The sequence below is a fragment of the Saimiri boliviensis genome, chromosome 10, assembly GCF_048565385.1.
Source record: "Saimiri boliviensis isolate mSaiBol1 chromosome 10, mSaiBol1.pri, whole genome shotgun sequence".
In the NCBI taxonomy this organism is placed as follows: Eukaryota; Metazoa; Chordata; class Mammalia; order Primates; family Cebidae; genus Saimiri; species Saimiri boliviensis.
Window position 1 is genome coordinate 39,097,617 of NC_133458.1, and position 14,324 is coordinate 39,111,940.

General features: G+C 38.3%; 1 protein-coding gene across 6 annotated transcripts in view; it reads left to right on the forward strand.

Annotated features, from left to right (window-relative positions):
• The window catches only part of CTTNBP2 (cortactin binding protein 2), a 482,785-nt gene that overhangs the window by 327,956 nt on the left and 140,505 nt on the right, over nucleotides 1-14,324 (forward strand). For all 6 annotated transcript variants that reach the window (XM_074379164.1, XM_074379165.1, XM_003921051.4 and 3 more), the window contains one exon: nucleotides 2,218-2,325. In XM_074379164.1, coding sequence (XP_074235265.1) covers nucleotides 2,218-2,325 — 108 coding nt within the window. The remainder of the gene's footprint in view (nucleotides 1-2,217; nucleotides 2,326-14,324) is intronic.

The following is a 14,324-nucleotide window of genomic DNA, read 5'->3' on the forward strand; positions in this document are numbered from 1 at the left end:
TCTAGGGGTGGAGCCCTGCAGTCTGTTTTTTCACAAGGTCTTCAGGTGATTCTTATGTATGCCAAAGTTTGAGAACAATTGGTTTATAAGACTTTATGGACACTACCGTGTAGTGGGAGCAGAAATTGAGACCTGGTGTATTGGAGTTTACTATTCATAGGGAGCATCTCTAAGAAATATTTGTAACAGGCATCCCTGAGAACTATACATGATTTATGCTTGCTATAGGTTTTCCTTTTCTCTTTAGCCTTAGTCTTTGCCTTCCCAAATAACTTCTCTGTCTAGTGTACATGCAAAAAGAAATAATTTTAAGAGAGAGTCTTTTTAAAGCCTGTCTTGAGAGAACACCCTACCTCTGGTCTCTTTCCCCCTCATACCATCATATCTCTTTCTAGAAGCTTCTTTTATGTGTCGCATTCTTAAATATGACCATTCTGGTCATGCCTGTTTGAAAGCCTTTGAAGTAATTCATTGTCTTTGCTATGTATACTTTTGTGTCTTCACAGAAATAGCCTGGTGTTCATGTTGGCTGATTGATAGGATGATAACTTTTTTATCCAATCTCAAAGAGCTTATTCTAGAATGTTGGTGCCATGATGGTAAAGTGTGAAGATAAGTCATGGCATTTGGTCATATATTGTGGTTTTACTGTTTACTGGTTGCACAATCTGGATACATTAGCTGACTTTTCTGAGTTTCAATTTTAAAAATGGTGATGACAATATGGTGTAAATTAGAGTTGATTCTTTGAGAATTCTTTGGAAGTCATTGGGTGCTAGGCAAGTGTGAAGTAATATTTTGGCACATTTTGAGCAACGGCTTCTGAGGGCAAGTGTACAGAGAGATTTGGGAATGAATGTTGCATTCCCCTTCGCTATGATGGTGACTGGGCTTGTCAAATGAGTCTGTCTACAGTAGGGAGGAACAGAGTGTGCCTGGTGGAAGGAGCACAGGCTTCGAACTCACTCAGGCTGACTGTGAACTCACCAATGATGATCTCTCAGCTTTATCTCTAGAACGAATGCCAGAGGACCTACTTCTAAAAGTTGCTATGAGAAAGGAGATTGGAGCAGAAGACAAAAGAATCAAGAGTCAGTGGCATATCAATGGGATTTAAAGCCTTGAGAGGTTGGCTGCAGTCGCTCAGGGAAGAAATGTACAAGAGAAGACAAGGGCTGGGAGAACCTTGTGTGAGAAATTATAATCACCTCCCCTCCCCAGCCCCCGTACCTAGGACCCTGGTGCTGACTTCATGTTGTAGCTGGGTCCCTGGAAGGCTCACTTACTCCAGCTTCAGCTCCCTCCCAGGCCTGCCAAGAAGCTACAGAGGCATTCATAAGAAGGCACTTTGATACTCAAACAGCAGAGATTCCAAACTCACCTGACTATGGCAGTCCAGATGACCACATATGGGTGGCAGTCCTGGCTTCTTAAAAGTGTGTGTGTCTGTACTGTGTGTGTGTATATGTATGTATGTATGTATGTGTTGGTGGGGGAGGGTTGGCAACATGAGGAATGTGTTCCTTCTTGAGGGGCAGCTACTTCCTGGCTCTGTGGATTATCACCCTGAGGAAATGTGAATCTGGGGTTACCTAGTCATCTGACATTTAAAGACAAACCAGGGATCTGGATTTTTTGGTGACATCTTCAGATTTTTAATGTTGGCTAAATAAAAAACAGCAACGATGACAAACCCGGTTTGTGGCCCAAGTAACACACATCTGTGGGCCAGATTTGGCTGCCAGCTGGTGGCCTCTGCTGCAGAGTATATAAACATGACCTGTTATTATTGGATGTTCTGGAATTTGTAATAACCTCCCGGGAGCCTTTATGTTGGGGGCCTTCTAGGAATACATCCATGTTTTCTTTGCTACCCTTGAAACTCCCCCCACTCCCCTAAGATATACCAGAGCTATTTTGCTCCAGACTCCAGGGACTTTAAGTTTGTGCTGTGTAATTTGGAGAGATTTTGAATCTGGGTGTGCAGGCAGACTGGGAAACTATAGCTCTTTGGAGGGGAGAGTGGAGAGATGGGCATTATCGTTTTTACCTCTCCTCCTAGAAGGGCGAGGCATAGGTTGTCTGCTGCAAATAGTACCCCATTCCTCTTGGATCTGCTGAGCCACTGGAATAAAAATGATTCATTGCATACCCTTAGAATGTGTGTGTCTTCCTTAGGACAAGATTTTTCATTGCCTTATTTTTTGTGTGTTACAGAAAAAAGAGTTTGATGTGGATACTCTCAGTAAATCCGAGCTGCGGATGCTCCTGAGCGTGATGGAAGGGGAGCTGGAGGCCAGAGACCTCGTCATTGAGGCCCTGCGGGTAAGAACAATACAGGACTGGGTCTCCGTGCTGGGTCATTTGCTTTTTTCAAAGAGCCATTGGCAAACACTCTTTCTCTTAGTGTTTGAATAAAATAGATTTAAAATGTTACATCAGGTCAAAATGTGTTCTTCACCCCAAACTCTAACCCATAACCTTTATAAGCCCAAACAAACACTGAAGTCAGATGGTCGTTGAGATGCTGGAGGCTGAAAGTAAACTGTTCAATACGGGAAACTTGAGAAGTCAGCTATACTCGTTCAAAAATCCTTTCATGTTTCACATATTTAATTGGTTAGAAACATGTGTTTTCTGGAAATTGGTAGTTTGGGATCCTACATGTATGTGAGGGCAGTTAGAAGAAGTTGAGATTTATAAAAAATATTGCTGTTATTGGATATTTTTTCCTTGTAAAAAATTATAATCATTTTCTTAGAAAATATGAGTTAAAAAGTTAATGTTTATATATCCCTACCTTCAAATAGTGTTAATTTTTTCTGATCTTCCAGTAATTTTGAACTATTTCTGTAATAGCTTACAAAGAATATATGAGTTAAATGTCTCAATGAAATTTTCTTTTTGAAAAAACAATGTCAATTAGACTTTCTTGGTGCCGTTTTCCAGTTGAATATTCTGGATCTTGCATTTGTTTTGGTGTGTAGATCAAACATAAATTGGTGCTTGTTTTTTTTTCCCCTGTTTTCTATTTAATCCTTTGTATGTGATTAGTTATTTTTTGGCTCTTGGTCATTTGGCCAAGAAGGATATATTTATTAAGTATGGGTTTTTCTTATTTCGTCAGAGAATTATTTCCTCAAACCTTGTCTTAGGAAGCTTATTTTAATGTACATATGAAAAGCTGTGGAATGTTAACAAAGTGTTGCCTGTGACCGGAGCTTATATGGTAGAGGACGGAAGTGGTAGTGCTGGCTGGTCAGACACAGTAATGGAGAAGGTGGATTTGGGGCAAACCCAGTTGCGTGAGAAGTACAGATAGTTCCTGCAGTCATGTCTTCAGTGTGTTTTCATAAACCAGAAATTGGCATAGTAGATGTGATGATTAGCCCTCAATTTGATTGCAGGAACAAATTGCCACAGAAAGGCGGGAGTATAGTTACACTGTTGGCAAGCCAATGTTAAGTTGAAGGTGTTGCATTTTGAATGAAATTGAAGTTCTGCTAAGTAGACATTTACAGTTTGGTTGTGTTCCTCCTGTTTCACATTTAGAACATCTGTATTGCTTGCAAATGTATATTTTTCTGAATAAATTTTTTGGGAGAAATGCTGAGGCAGCATATAACTAACATATGTGACCCTTAGCCCAAGGACAGAACAAGGGCACTCAGCTGCTGAGGCCAGTAGTGGCTCTTGTGGCCAGACTGAAGGGCTCCCGCTGTGCCTTAGGTATTTTTTTTTTTTTTGTCCTTCTATATTAAGCTGTGAAAGGCATCAGAACTATGAAATTCCCCCCTGTTCACATCAGTGTTTGAACATTTAGTGAAGTCTGTGTTTTTATGTATCACCTTAGCAACCACATGTTATTTCGCTTTTTAACTTAATTGCAGTACTTTGAAATGTAAGAGTAGAGGTAAAGGCTTGCTAATAATCGGCACTTGCCAAATGAACGTTTTACATAGAGTCAAGAATGTTAGAATTACAAGGAGCCTTAGATCATATTGTAGGTCAGTCTTTTGAATACAATAGTTGCAAAAGAATCCTGATCCCATCCTGCTAATGTTGTTTACTTTGAGTCAGCAGATTTGTGGAGGGTGAATTGATTTTTCTGAAATGGTGAATGACTCTTACTAGAGTTCCAAACAAAGTACACATGTGCACAGGAGTTGAATCCCTAGAAAATTTAGTTTGTTAAAACACTAAAATGACTTGTTTAATAAGTAAAAAGGAGTTACTCTCTAGACTGGTCATACAGAGGGTTCCAATGAAAGGAATGAACAGAGAGACATTTGAAAGTGGTAGGGAACATGGCACAGTTTCTGGATGTGTGGCAAGGAACCACATCTTTGCCCTGCCTCCCTCAGTGCCAGTCACTGTGAAAACCAAAAATGCTCTTGTCTGTTTCTAAAACAAATCCTAAGGTACTGTTCCTGTGGAGAACCATTAGCCAAGACTAGTCTCCTTTGTTTATAGAAAAAAATCAAACAAACAAAAAAGCCTGGAGACTTCTGATTTATCTAAGTTCACAGATATGGCATGCATAAGAGATTCCAGTTCATTTTCTTTTTTTTTTTTTTTTTTTTGCTCTGTTGCCAAGGCTGGAGTACAGTGGTGCGATCTTGGCTCACTGCAATGTCCGCCTCCCAGCTTCAGGTGATTCTTCTGCCTCAGCCTCCTAAGTAGCTGGGATTACAGGTGCACACCACCACACCCAGCTAATTTTTGTATTTTTAGTAGAGACGGGGTTTTACCATGTTGGCCAGGCTGATCTTGAACTCCTGACGTCGTGATCCACCCACCTTGGCCTCCCCAAATGCTGATATTACAGGCGTGAGCCACCACACCTTGCCGCTTCCAGTTCATTTTCACACAGCCTCCCATATGGAACTCGGTGTATATGGAGATTCTTAAAGCTTCTTGGTTTAAAATGGAGAATTGTGATTTCTTTATTTAGATCAGGTGTCCCCAAACTTTTTACACAGGGGGCCAGTTCACTGTCCCTCAGACCGTTGGAGGACCGCCACATACTGTGCTCCTCTCACTGACCACCAATGAAAGAGGTTCCCCTTCCTGAAGTGTGGCGGGGGGCCGCATAAATGGCCTCAGGGGGCCGCATGCGAGGGCCGTAGTTTGGTGATGCCTGATTTAGATGATTATGTTTTTTACAGTAGGTAACATCATTTTCACACACATGTGGTAGCCATCATAGACTCACTGTGGTGATTTACCGATTGAGTGTTCACTGGGACATTCATTGCTCCAAGTGTGTCATCTGTTTGCCTTTTCCTATAGTGGTAAAATGTAATTGAGTGACTAATGCTCCAGAAAGAAATTGGGAAGGAGAGAGGTTTTGAAACTGTCATTTTAATTTTGTTTTACATTATGAGATCAATTTATTCCTAAATCAAGAATCAAAATCTCCTTAGTGATTAATCAGTGTGCTGCTATTCAACTGGGAAGGAAGTGCATCTTGTGTTTTTTCAGCCAAAAGTTAATATTACGCTAAAACAGCAAATAGTTTTGAACTTAATATATAAATTATAAAGATGTCTAATTTGTACACTGAACTTTATTAAATTTAGAAATGATTTTGTTGTGAGACCTTCAAATTCTTTAGAATTTTAAAATCTTTAAACATATTTCAGATGAAGCTATTTTACTTTTTAAATCATGCTGTATTGATGCTTTGATTTCAAGTTATTAAAAATTGCATCTATCATTGGATTAATGGCACTGGACTTTTCAAAACAATACAAAAATATAATTTGGGATGGGGAGGATGTTAAGAGATTGCAATTTATATCGTGGTACCTTTGCTATTTTCATATATTTAAGGTATAGATACTTCCCAGTATAGAAAGGCCGTGATAGTATGGAAGACATTAATTTCTATTTATTTATTTATTTATTTATTTTTGAGATGGAGTCTTGCTCTGTCAGTCAGGCTGGAGTGCAGTGGTGTGATCTTGGCTCACTGCAACCTCCACCTCCCAGTTTCAAGTGATTCTCCTGCCTCAGCCTCCAAAGTAGCTGGCATTATAGGCAGGCACCACCACACCCGGCTAATTTTTATATTTTTGGTAGGGTCGGAGTTTCACCAAGTTGGCAAGTCTGGTCTGGAACTCCTGACCTCAGGTGATCCACTTGCCTCAGCCTCCCAAAGTGCTGGGATTACAGGCATGAGTCACAGTGCCTGGCCATTTAATTTTAAAAAGAGCAATATTGAAAAAATCTGAATTGCATAAAGCTGCTTAACTGAAATATATTTTAATTGATTCCCATGAAAAGTATTTAGGTTTTTCAACAGTTCCTCCATATTCACATAGAGTAGGAGTAAATCTTTGAATAAATAGATACCTTCAAATAAAGCCCAGAGAAAAATACTTTGTAGTTTAATAAGGAATGTGCCCAAAGAGAAGCAGCTGCATTTTCTGAACACCAGGATAGGCACAGAAGCTTTTTAATTAAATTTAATTGGCTATTCAAAATCTGAATATACAATTTATACAGAAATTAGTGATTCAAGGTTAATTGTTTACTTTTTGGAGTCTTCTAGCTTTTTTTTTGTTTTCTCTTGCTACTGGTATTCTTACAGGTATCTTAGTCAAAGAGAGACACAGTCAAGATGATGAAGATGCTGTAATTACAAAATTTTAAAAGTCAAAAGTACATGATTAAACCTACATTTTACAGGGCCCAGCCTGCTATCATTAGCATGAGTTTACGTAAATATTATATCACGTAAACGAATTTATTTGGCAGTTATCTTCAGATTTCTTATGTGCCTTTTTCCTTTAGATTGGGTAAATGTGATTGACCATATTAAATCCATGGCAATTCTTCCTCCTAATCTTCATATATAGAGTATGTAATCTAGACTTTCAAATATTACTTGCATTGAAATTTTTTAAATTTAGCCAGTTTAACATTTCTTCAGCTGGAATGCATTTATAACCCCAGTAACATAGGGGATTATCACTTCTAGAATTGCTTTGTGCAGGTGGCTGTAACAAAGAGACTCAACATACAACAGATTAAATAAATTCATTTCTCTCACGTAACAGTCTGGAGGTGAGTAATCCCAGCTGGAGAGGCAGCTCCATGCCAAGTGGTCATTAAACAACCCAGGTTATTTTTGTTTTACTACTACTCTTAGGGAGTTAGCTTCATCAGCATACTTGAAACAGGATCAATGCCTGCTCCACATACCAATACATGGTAAGGGGGAAAGAGGGGAAATGAAGGGCAAGCACTTCCTCTGAGCGTGGGCTTTCTTCTGCAGAGTGCACACGGTGTATCCAGGAGACCTTTCATAGACATGCAACTTTTCCGAGTTGCATAGGAGCCTGGAAAATGGCCCTGGCTGGCTGGCTGGCTACACTGCAGTACTGTGGAAGAAGGGAGGACTTTGGAGAAGTCCTGCTGAAGTCCAAGAGGGGAGGGGTCCTATCTTTATTTCAGTATTATTTTTCTTCTTCTTTTTTTTTTTTATATATAGGACTTTTCCCGAATTTTCCAGTCCCTGCTTATGTAAATAGTCAATTCCATTCAAAGGGTGGATATGAGCATTCTGAGGTCATATTCTGGGTGCCTTGGCTGCCTCTTAGGGTTTATTAAATATTTACTATATATCTGATTTTTCTTCCCCAACCTCTGTACCCAGAGAAGTAACAGTTCTGCTGTTGTCAATCTGTTGTAACTGGAGACCCTCACCCACTGTCTCAACTGGTTTTTTTAATGAAGGAGCTAAATTCCCAGCTTTCTTTCTTTCTTTTTTTTTTTTTTTAATAAAGAAGAGGAAGAAAGAGAAAGAGGAAGCGGGAGAGAGAATGGGGGTATTGCTTTATTGCCCAGGCTAGAATGCAGTCTAAATATGGATATGCCTATAATTGTCCTTAATAAAGGAGACATGAAAGAAAATGAGGGAAGAGAATAACAAACAAGGAGCCAACCAACATTTTGTTTAAACTTCTAAGTTGATATGATGTGGTACTGATAAGAGTGTATATTTTGTGTATTTAAAGTGGAGAGTTCTATAAATGTTAATTACGTTTACTTGTTCCAGATCTGAGTTCAAGTCCTGGATATCGTTGTTAATTTTCTGTCTCATTGATCTGTCTAATATTAATGTTGAAGTCTCCCACTATTATTGTGTGGGAGTCTAAGTCTCTTTATTAGTCTTGTATGTCTTGGTATTCCTGTATTGGGTGCGTATATATTTAGGATCTTTAACTCTTCTTGTTGTTGCGTTGATTCTTTTATCATTATATAATGTCCTTCTTTGCTTCTTTTGATCTTTGTTGCTTTAACGACTATTTTATCAGAGGCAAAAATTGTAACTTCTGCTTTTTATTTATTTATTTTTGCTCTCTGTTTGGTTGATAAATCTTTCTCCATCCCTTGTTTTGAGTCTTTGTGTATCCTTGAATGTGAGATGGGTCTGGATGCAGCATACCGATGGGTTTTAGTTTTTTGTTCAAATTGCCTGTCTGTCTTTGAATTGGGGAAATTAGTCAATTTAAATTTAGAGTAATGATATGTGAGTTTAATACTGCCATTTAATATTAGCTGGCTATTTTGCCCATTAGTTGATGTAAATTCTTCATTATATTGATGTTCTTTACTTTTTCGTATTTTTTAGAAAGGCTGATACTGTTTGTTCCTTTCTGTGTGTAGTGGTTCTTTCAGAAGCTCTTGTAAAGCAGGCCTGGTGGTGATGAAATCTCTGAGTGCTTGCTTGTTCACAAAAAACGTTATTTTTCCTTCACTTATGAAGCTTAGTTTGGCTGGATGTGAAATTTTCGGTTGAAAGTTCTTTTAAGGATGTTGAATATTGGTTCCCACTCTCTTCTGGCTTGTAGGGTTTCTGCTGAGAGATCTGCTGTAAGTCTGATAGGCTTCCCTTTGTGGGTAACCTGACCTTTCTCTCTGGCTGCCCTTGGTATTTTCTCCTTCATTTCATCCCTGGTGAATCTGACGATTATGTGCCTTGGAGTTGCTCTTCTTGAGGAATATCTTTGTGGTGTTCTCTGTATTACCTGGAGTTGAATATTATCCTGCCTTACTAAGTTGGGAAAATTTTCCTGAATAATATCCTGAAGCGTATTTTCCAGCTTGGATTCATTCTCTTTGTCACATTCAGGTACACCTACCAAGTGTAGATTAGGTCTTTTCACATAGTCCCATATTTCTTGGAGACTTTGCTCATTCCTTTTTATCCTTTTTTCTCTAATCTTGTCTTCTAGTTTTATTTCATTGAGTTGGTCTTCGACTTCTGATATCCTTTCTTCTGCTTGATCAATGCGGCTGTTAAAACTTGTGCATACTTCACGTAGTTCTCGTATTGTGTTTTTCAGCTCCATCAATTCACTTATTTTCCTCTCTAAATTTTGTATTCTTGGTGACATTTCGTCAAACCTTTTTTCAAAGTTCTTAGTTTCTTTAGATTGTGTTAAAACAAGTTCTTTTAATTCACAGAAGTTTCTTATTATCCACATTTTGAAGCCTGCTTCTGTAATTGGAACACACTTGTTCTCCATCAAGCCTTGTTTCGTTGCTGATGAGGAACTGGGATCCTCTGCTGAGGGAGAGGCATTCTGATCTTGGGTATTCTCAGCCTTTTTTGACTGTTTTCTTCCCTTCGTTGTAGATTTATCCATCTGTGGTCTTTATAATTACCGTCTTTGTAATTGGGTTTCTGAGTGGACGTCCAACTTACGGATTCTCAGCACCGAAATCTGAGCAACCCACTGTGCCGACTAAATCAGCGTCGTTAAGATTGATGGTGCTTTTCTGAGTCTGCACCAAGAACCGACGCTCCGAGGCGCTGGCAAAACCGCCTCGCCAGTCACAAGAGTCGCGCTGGCGACCCGTGGGGCTCCTCTGCTTGGAATCTCCTAGTGCGTGAGCAATAAGAATTCATGTGAAGGTGTGGCGTCCTCTCGTTCTTTGCGTTTTCACTGGGAGCTACAATCCCGAGCTGCTAGTGATCAGCCATCTTGGATCTCTCTCCAGTATTATTTTTCAAAATATCCTGGGCTAATATATAGGAAGATAGAAATTTCCCTCCTTCCTTCCTCAATAAGTATTTGGTGAGTACCTACTATGTAGCAGGCATTAAAAATAAAGTTTGAAGTGCATTTAAGTGAAGATACGTTATGCCAAAATTGTATCTGTTTAGAAAATTCTATTTCTTGACTTTATGTATTTAAAATTGTTCTATGTAGTGTCATTTAGGCCTAAGTTTTACTTTTCTCAGACTGCGACTCAGTATGTTGAGTTTACCTACAATGATCTTCCTTTTCAAAACCTTGACCTGTTCATTGGGTTCAAAATTCAAAAAAAAATTTTAAAGCTTTTTAGTAATTTTGCTTTAAAGCATGTTTTCTCAACCTGAGCACTGTTGATATTTGGGAGCAGTTATTTTTTGCTGTTTGTGGGGAGCTGTCCTGTACCTGGTAGGATTTTTAGCAGCATCCTTAGTCTCTACCCACTAGATACCAGTAGCAGCTCTTCAGTTGTGACAAGAAGGTCTCTCCAGTGGGGAATCCAATTGCCACCCCTTGGGAAATGCTGCTTTAAGGAGGTAATACTGGTCAAGGAATGACTGTTCTTAAAACTGTTTTTGCTAAATGCCTATAATCCCAACACTTTGGGAGGCTGAGGTGGGCAGATCACTTGAGGTCAGGAGTTCAAGACCAGCCTGGCCAATGTGGTGAAACTCCATCTCTACTAAAAATACAAAAATTAGCCAGGCATGGTGGCAGGCTGCAAATTTGGGAAGAAGTCCCTCTGTTTATGGCTATTAATGCAAATAGTCCACCTGAGGCAACAGCTGGTTGACCCCCATCCTCTGTACAGAGCTGAGCCCACCCACGTGCAACAGTGAGCTCTTGCCTTGGGACAGGCAGATTTACTTTGCCAGTGATTATAAGGTGTATCTCAGGCTGGGTGCTTTGGCTCACACCTGCAATCCCAGCACTTTGGGAGGCCGAGGCAGGCAGATCACTTGAGGTCTGGAGTTTGAAAGAGTCTGGCCAACATAGTGAAACCCCGTCTCTACTGAAAGTACAAAAATTAGGTGTGATGGCACATACCTGTAATCCCAGTGACTTGAGAGGCCGAGGCAGGAAAATTGCCTGAACTTGGGAGGCGGAGATTGCAATGAGCCAAGATCAAGCCACTGTACTCCAGCCTGGGTGACAGAGCAAGACTCTTTTTTTTAAGACTCTGTCTTAAAAAAAAAATTCTGTTTTTGCTAAAATAAATGTAAAACTCTATTCATATGCATTGCATTATGATACAGTGATTTTTCTTGCAAGGGATACTTCCCTTCAAGCTAAAAATAATCTGAAAATGCCCATTTTAACAAATTTCAGGACTGTTTCAAAATATATTACATATTTTACTATTTGAAATTGAATTACAGTTTCTTATGCAGAAATTAAATGCTTTATTTTCCAAATTAAAAAGCCTTTATGGTTGTATGGCTCAGTGCTAGAATCTTGACATAGAACAAAGGCAGTCACTTTAAGTAGAATAATGGTTCCACTCTAGTTTTAAAAACAGCTACAGAGTATTGTGAATGCTTTCCTCATATGACACATCTGCTAAATCCTGATAAAAGAATAATAATCTGTTTTTTTTTATTGGTTTGAGCTAAGTAAAACATGCAGTCTCTTGTATTTCAAAATTCTCCTATGAATGCAGGCATTTGATTGACCAAAACATACCCTTTCTGTGCTGTTCATTATAATTAATGAATGAATTTGCTGAGCAGAGCCAAATTTATGAAAACATAAATTAATTTTAGTTTCCTTTCCTGTCTGTTGAGATAACACTTTTGTGCCATGCTAGAGAAAGGAAGAAGGGTGTTGACCAGATTTTGTGTTGTTTCTGCAAGCAAATCACTTTGCAGAAAGAACAAGCAGCTGATGATTTTTAAATAGCACTGTATTTGTTCCAGTAGGACAAACACTGAAATGAGAAACTTTGATTCTTCTGGTAAATTTTTTCTCTGATAAACATTTCCCATTAATAACAAAAAATAGATGAATACCATGCAAAACACTGCTTTTGCATATATTAGAAAATGAAGGTGGTGAGGTCATGAAAGCAAAATGTTTATGATCACCATTTCTGGACCATTTAATAAGCAACTGAAGTAACTGTGTAGCATTTGCCTGCTGATTATTATTGATAAGTTATCAAGATATCTGTAAGGAGAACAAATTAAAGATGAAGCTTTCCCCAGCTCAATCCCACATACCATTTGATCTGTTCTGGCATAGGATAGAATCAAGGTTACAAATAAGATGAAACTGGGAATATATTTTTATACACTTTGAAGATGATCACAATTGTGGGGACTGTCAGTCCAATTAACAGTTCTTTTTTGGAATTCCATGTGTTCTGAAAATACAAGGTATGCCTCTGAGGCATTCTGATTACATTTTAGCCGCCTCATCCTGACACTTGGTGGCTAAGCTACAAGTCATGGGTTTTTGCAGAAATTTCTTTTGCCACACTTATGATTAATTATACGTTTTGATTATAAGAGGAAAGAGGGGTCTAAAGCGGTGTGCTCATATTCAGTGTGCACCTTATTCCTTATTAAATAAATTTTTAAATTTTGTGTGGCATTATTTTCAACTTTGCGTAAATAATGGTTTACAACCGCCTCCATTCACAACCACTTAAAAGTAAACTAAAAATGAAAAAAAAGCAAGAGTGGTTTTTATCATTTTAAACTAAAACAATTTTCTTTCTATAACTACCTCCATCTGTCCCATGATGGTGGGCAGTAACCAAACCAAAATCAAGAAAAGGGTACTTCCATTTGGCACATGCATTGCAGGAATCCTAAGATTAACTGCTGTTTACAACAAGCTAGAATTTGATCAGGGGATGGAGAGAGAATGGGGCTTAATGTTGTTAGGTTTTGGTTATATGTCAGGCATTTCATAGGCATTATTTCTTATCTTTATGAAACTTTTTGAGATTAGTGGTAGTACCCCCACTTTAGGAACAGAGAAAGTAAAACTAATAGGATATATGCCATTTTCTTTCTGACTCTTAACCTTAGCTCTCACCATGTCTCTGCCTCAAAGGCAACATTAATGAAACTAAGCATTTTCCTAGAGCTGAAAATTGTCATTTATGGATTCTTTATTTTACTTTAATTGCTACTGAGATCATTTCTACACACCTGTAATCAATTGTAAATTTCAAAAGCTGCACAGAAGTTGAAGCTACAAATAAATTGTTAATCTTCTATGTTTAATCATTCATTTGCTGTTCCTTTGCAATTGAGCACAGGTAATTATAAACAGAAGTAAATCCTTGAAAACTTCTAAGATCCTATTGAATGGCAAGTATTATAATGTAGAAGAATATCATTGATTTTTAATGTGTCCTCCTTATTATCATACCAAAAGCTTGTACTTATCTGTAATTAGGATATAATTCTGCATCCTCTGGATGAGAGAGAACATGCTGGTGCATGTGAGAATGCCACATGACCTGAGTTTAGGGACATGACGGAGATTTCTGAAATGTACAATGACACAATTACTAAGGAACTGCTCTTTCCATCCTGGCCATCTTTGCATATTTCAGTCATTAAGTCTGTCTCTTATACTTGCATTTTGTTTTTAAATTTGTAAATTTATATTAGTTTATCATATTTGATCTTTTTTTTTTTTTTGGTTTTGTATCTCCAAAACATCAGCAGGTAGTAAATTGAGTCCTTAAATAGAAACTTCGTTTGGTTTCCATGAAAGGCTATTGTATAGATTTCCTTAATGTTATATAATTCTTTGATTTTTTTCTTTTTCTAATTAATAAAAGTTAAAGTGAATTTGCGAAAGTAGATTATGTAAGCCAGGGTCATGATAGAGGCGCTAAGAGGAAGAGTTCAGTATTTTACATAATTGATATACAGTATTAAAATATGGATGTGCAATTGGCCTTGTTAGAAAGTTCAGGTTTCCTTTCACGAAGGCTGAATCAACAGAATCCAGTTTTAGATTTTTTTAAGACAAACTTTTAAGTAATCCCTACAAGTATTTAGAGTTGATTCTTTTTTTTTTTTTTTTTTTTTTTTAAGAGATGGAGTTTTGGTCTTGTCACCCAGGCTGGAGTGCAGTAGAGTGATCTCAGCTTACTGTAACCTCCACCTCCTGGGTTCAAGCAATTCTCCTGTCTCAGCCTCCCAAGTAGCTGGGATTACAGGCACCCACCGCCAAACCTGGCTAATTTTTCGTATTTTTAGTAGAGGCGGGATTTCACCATATTGGGCAGGCTGGTCTTGAACTCCTGACATC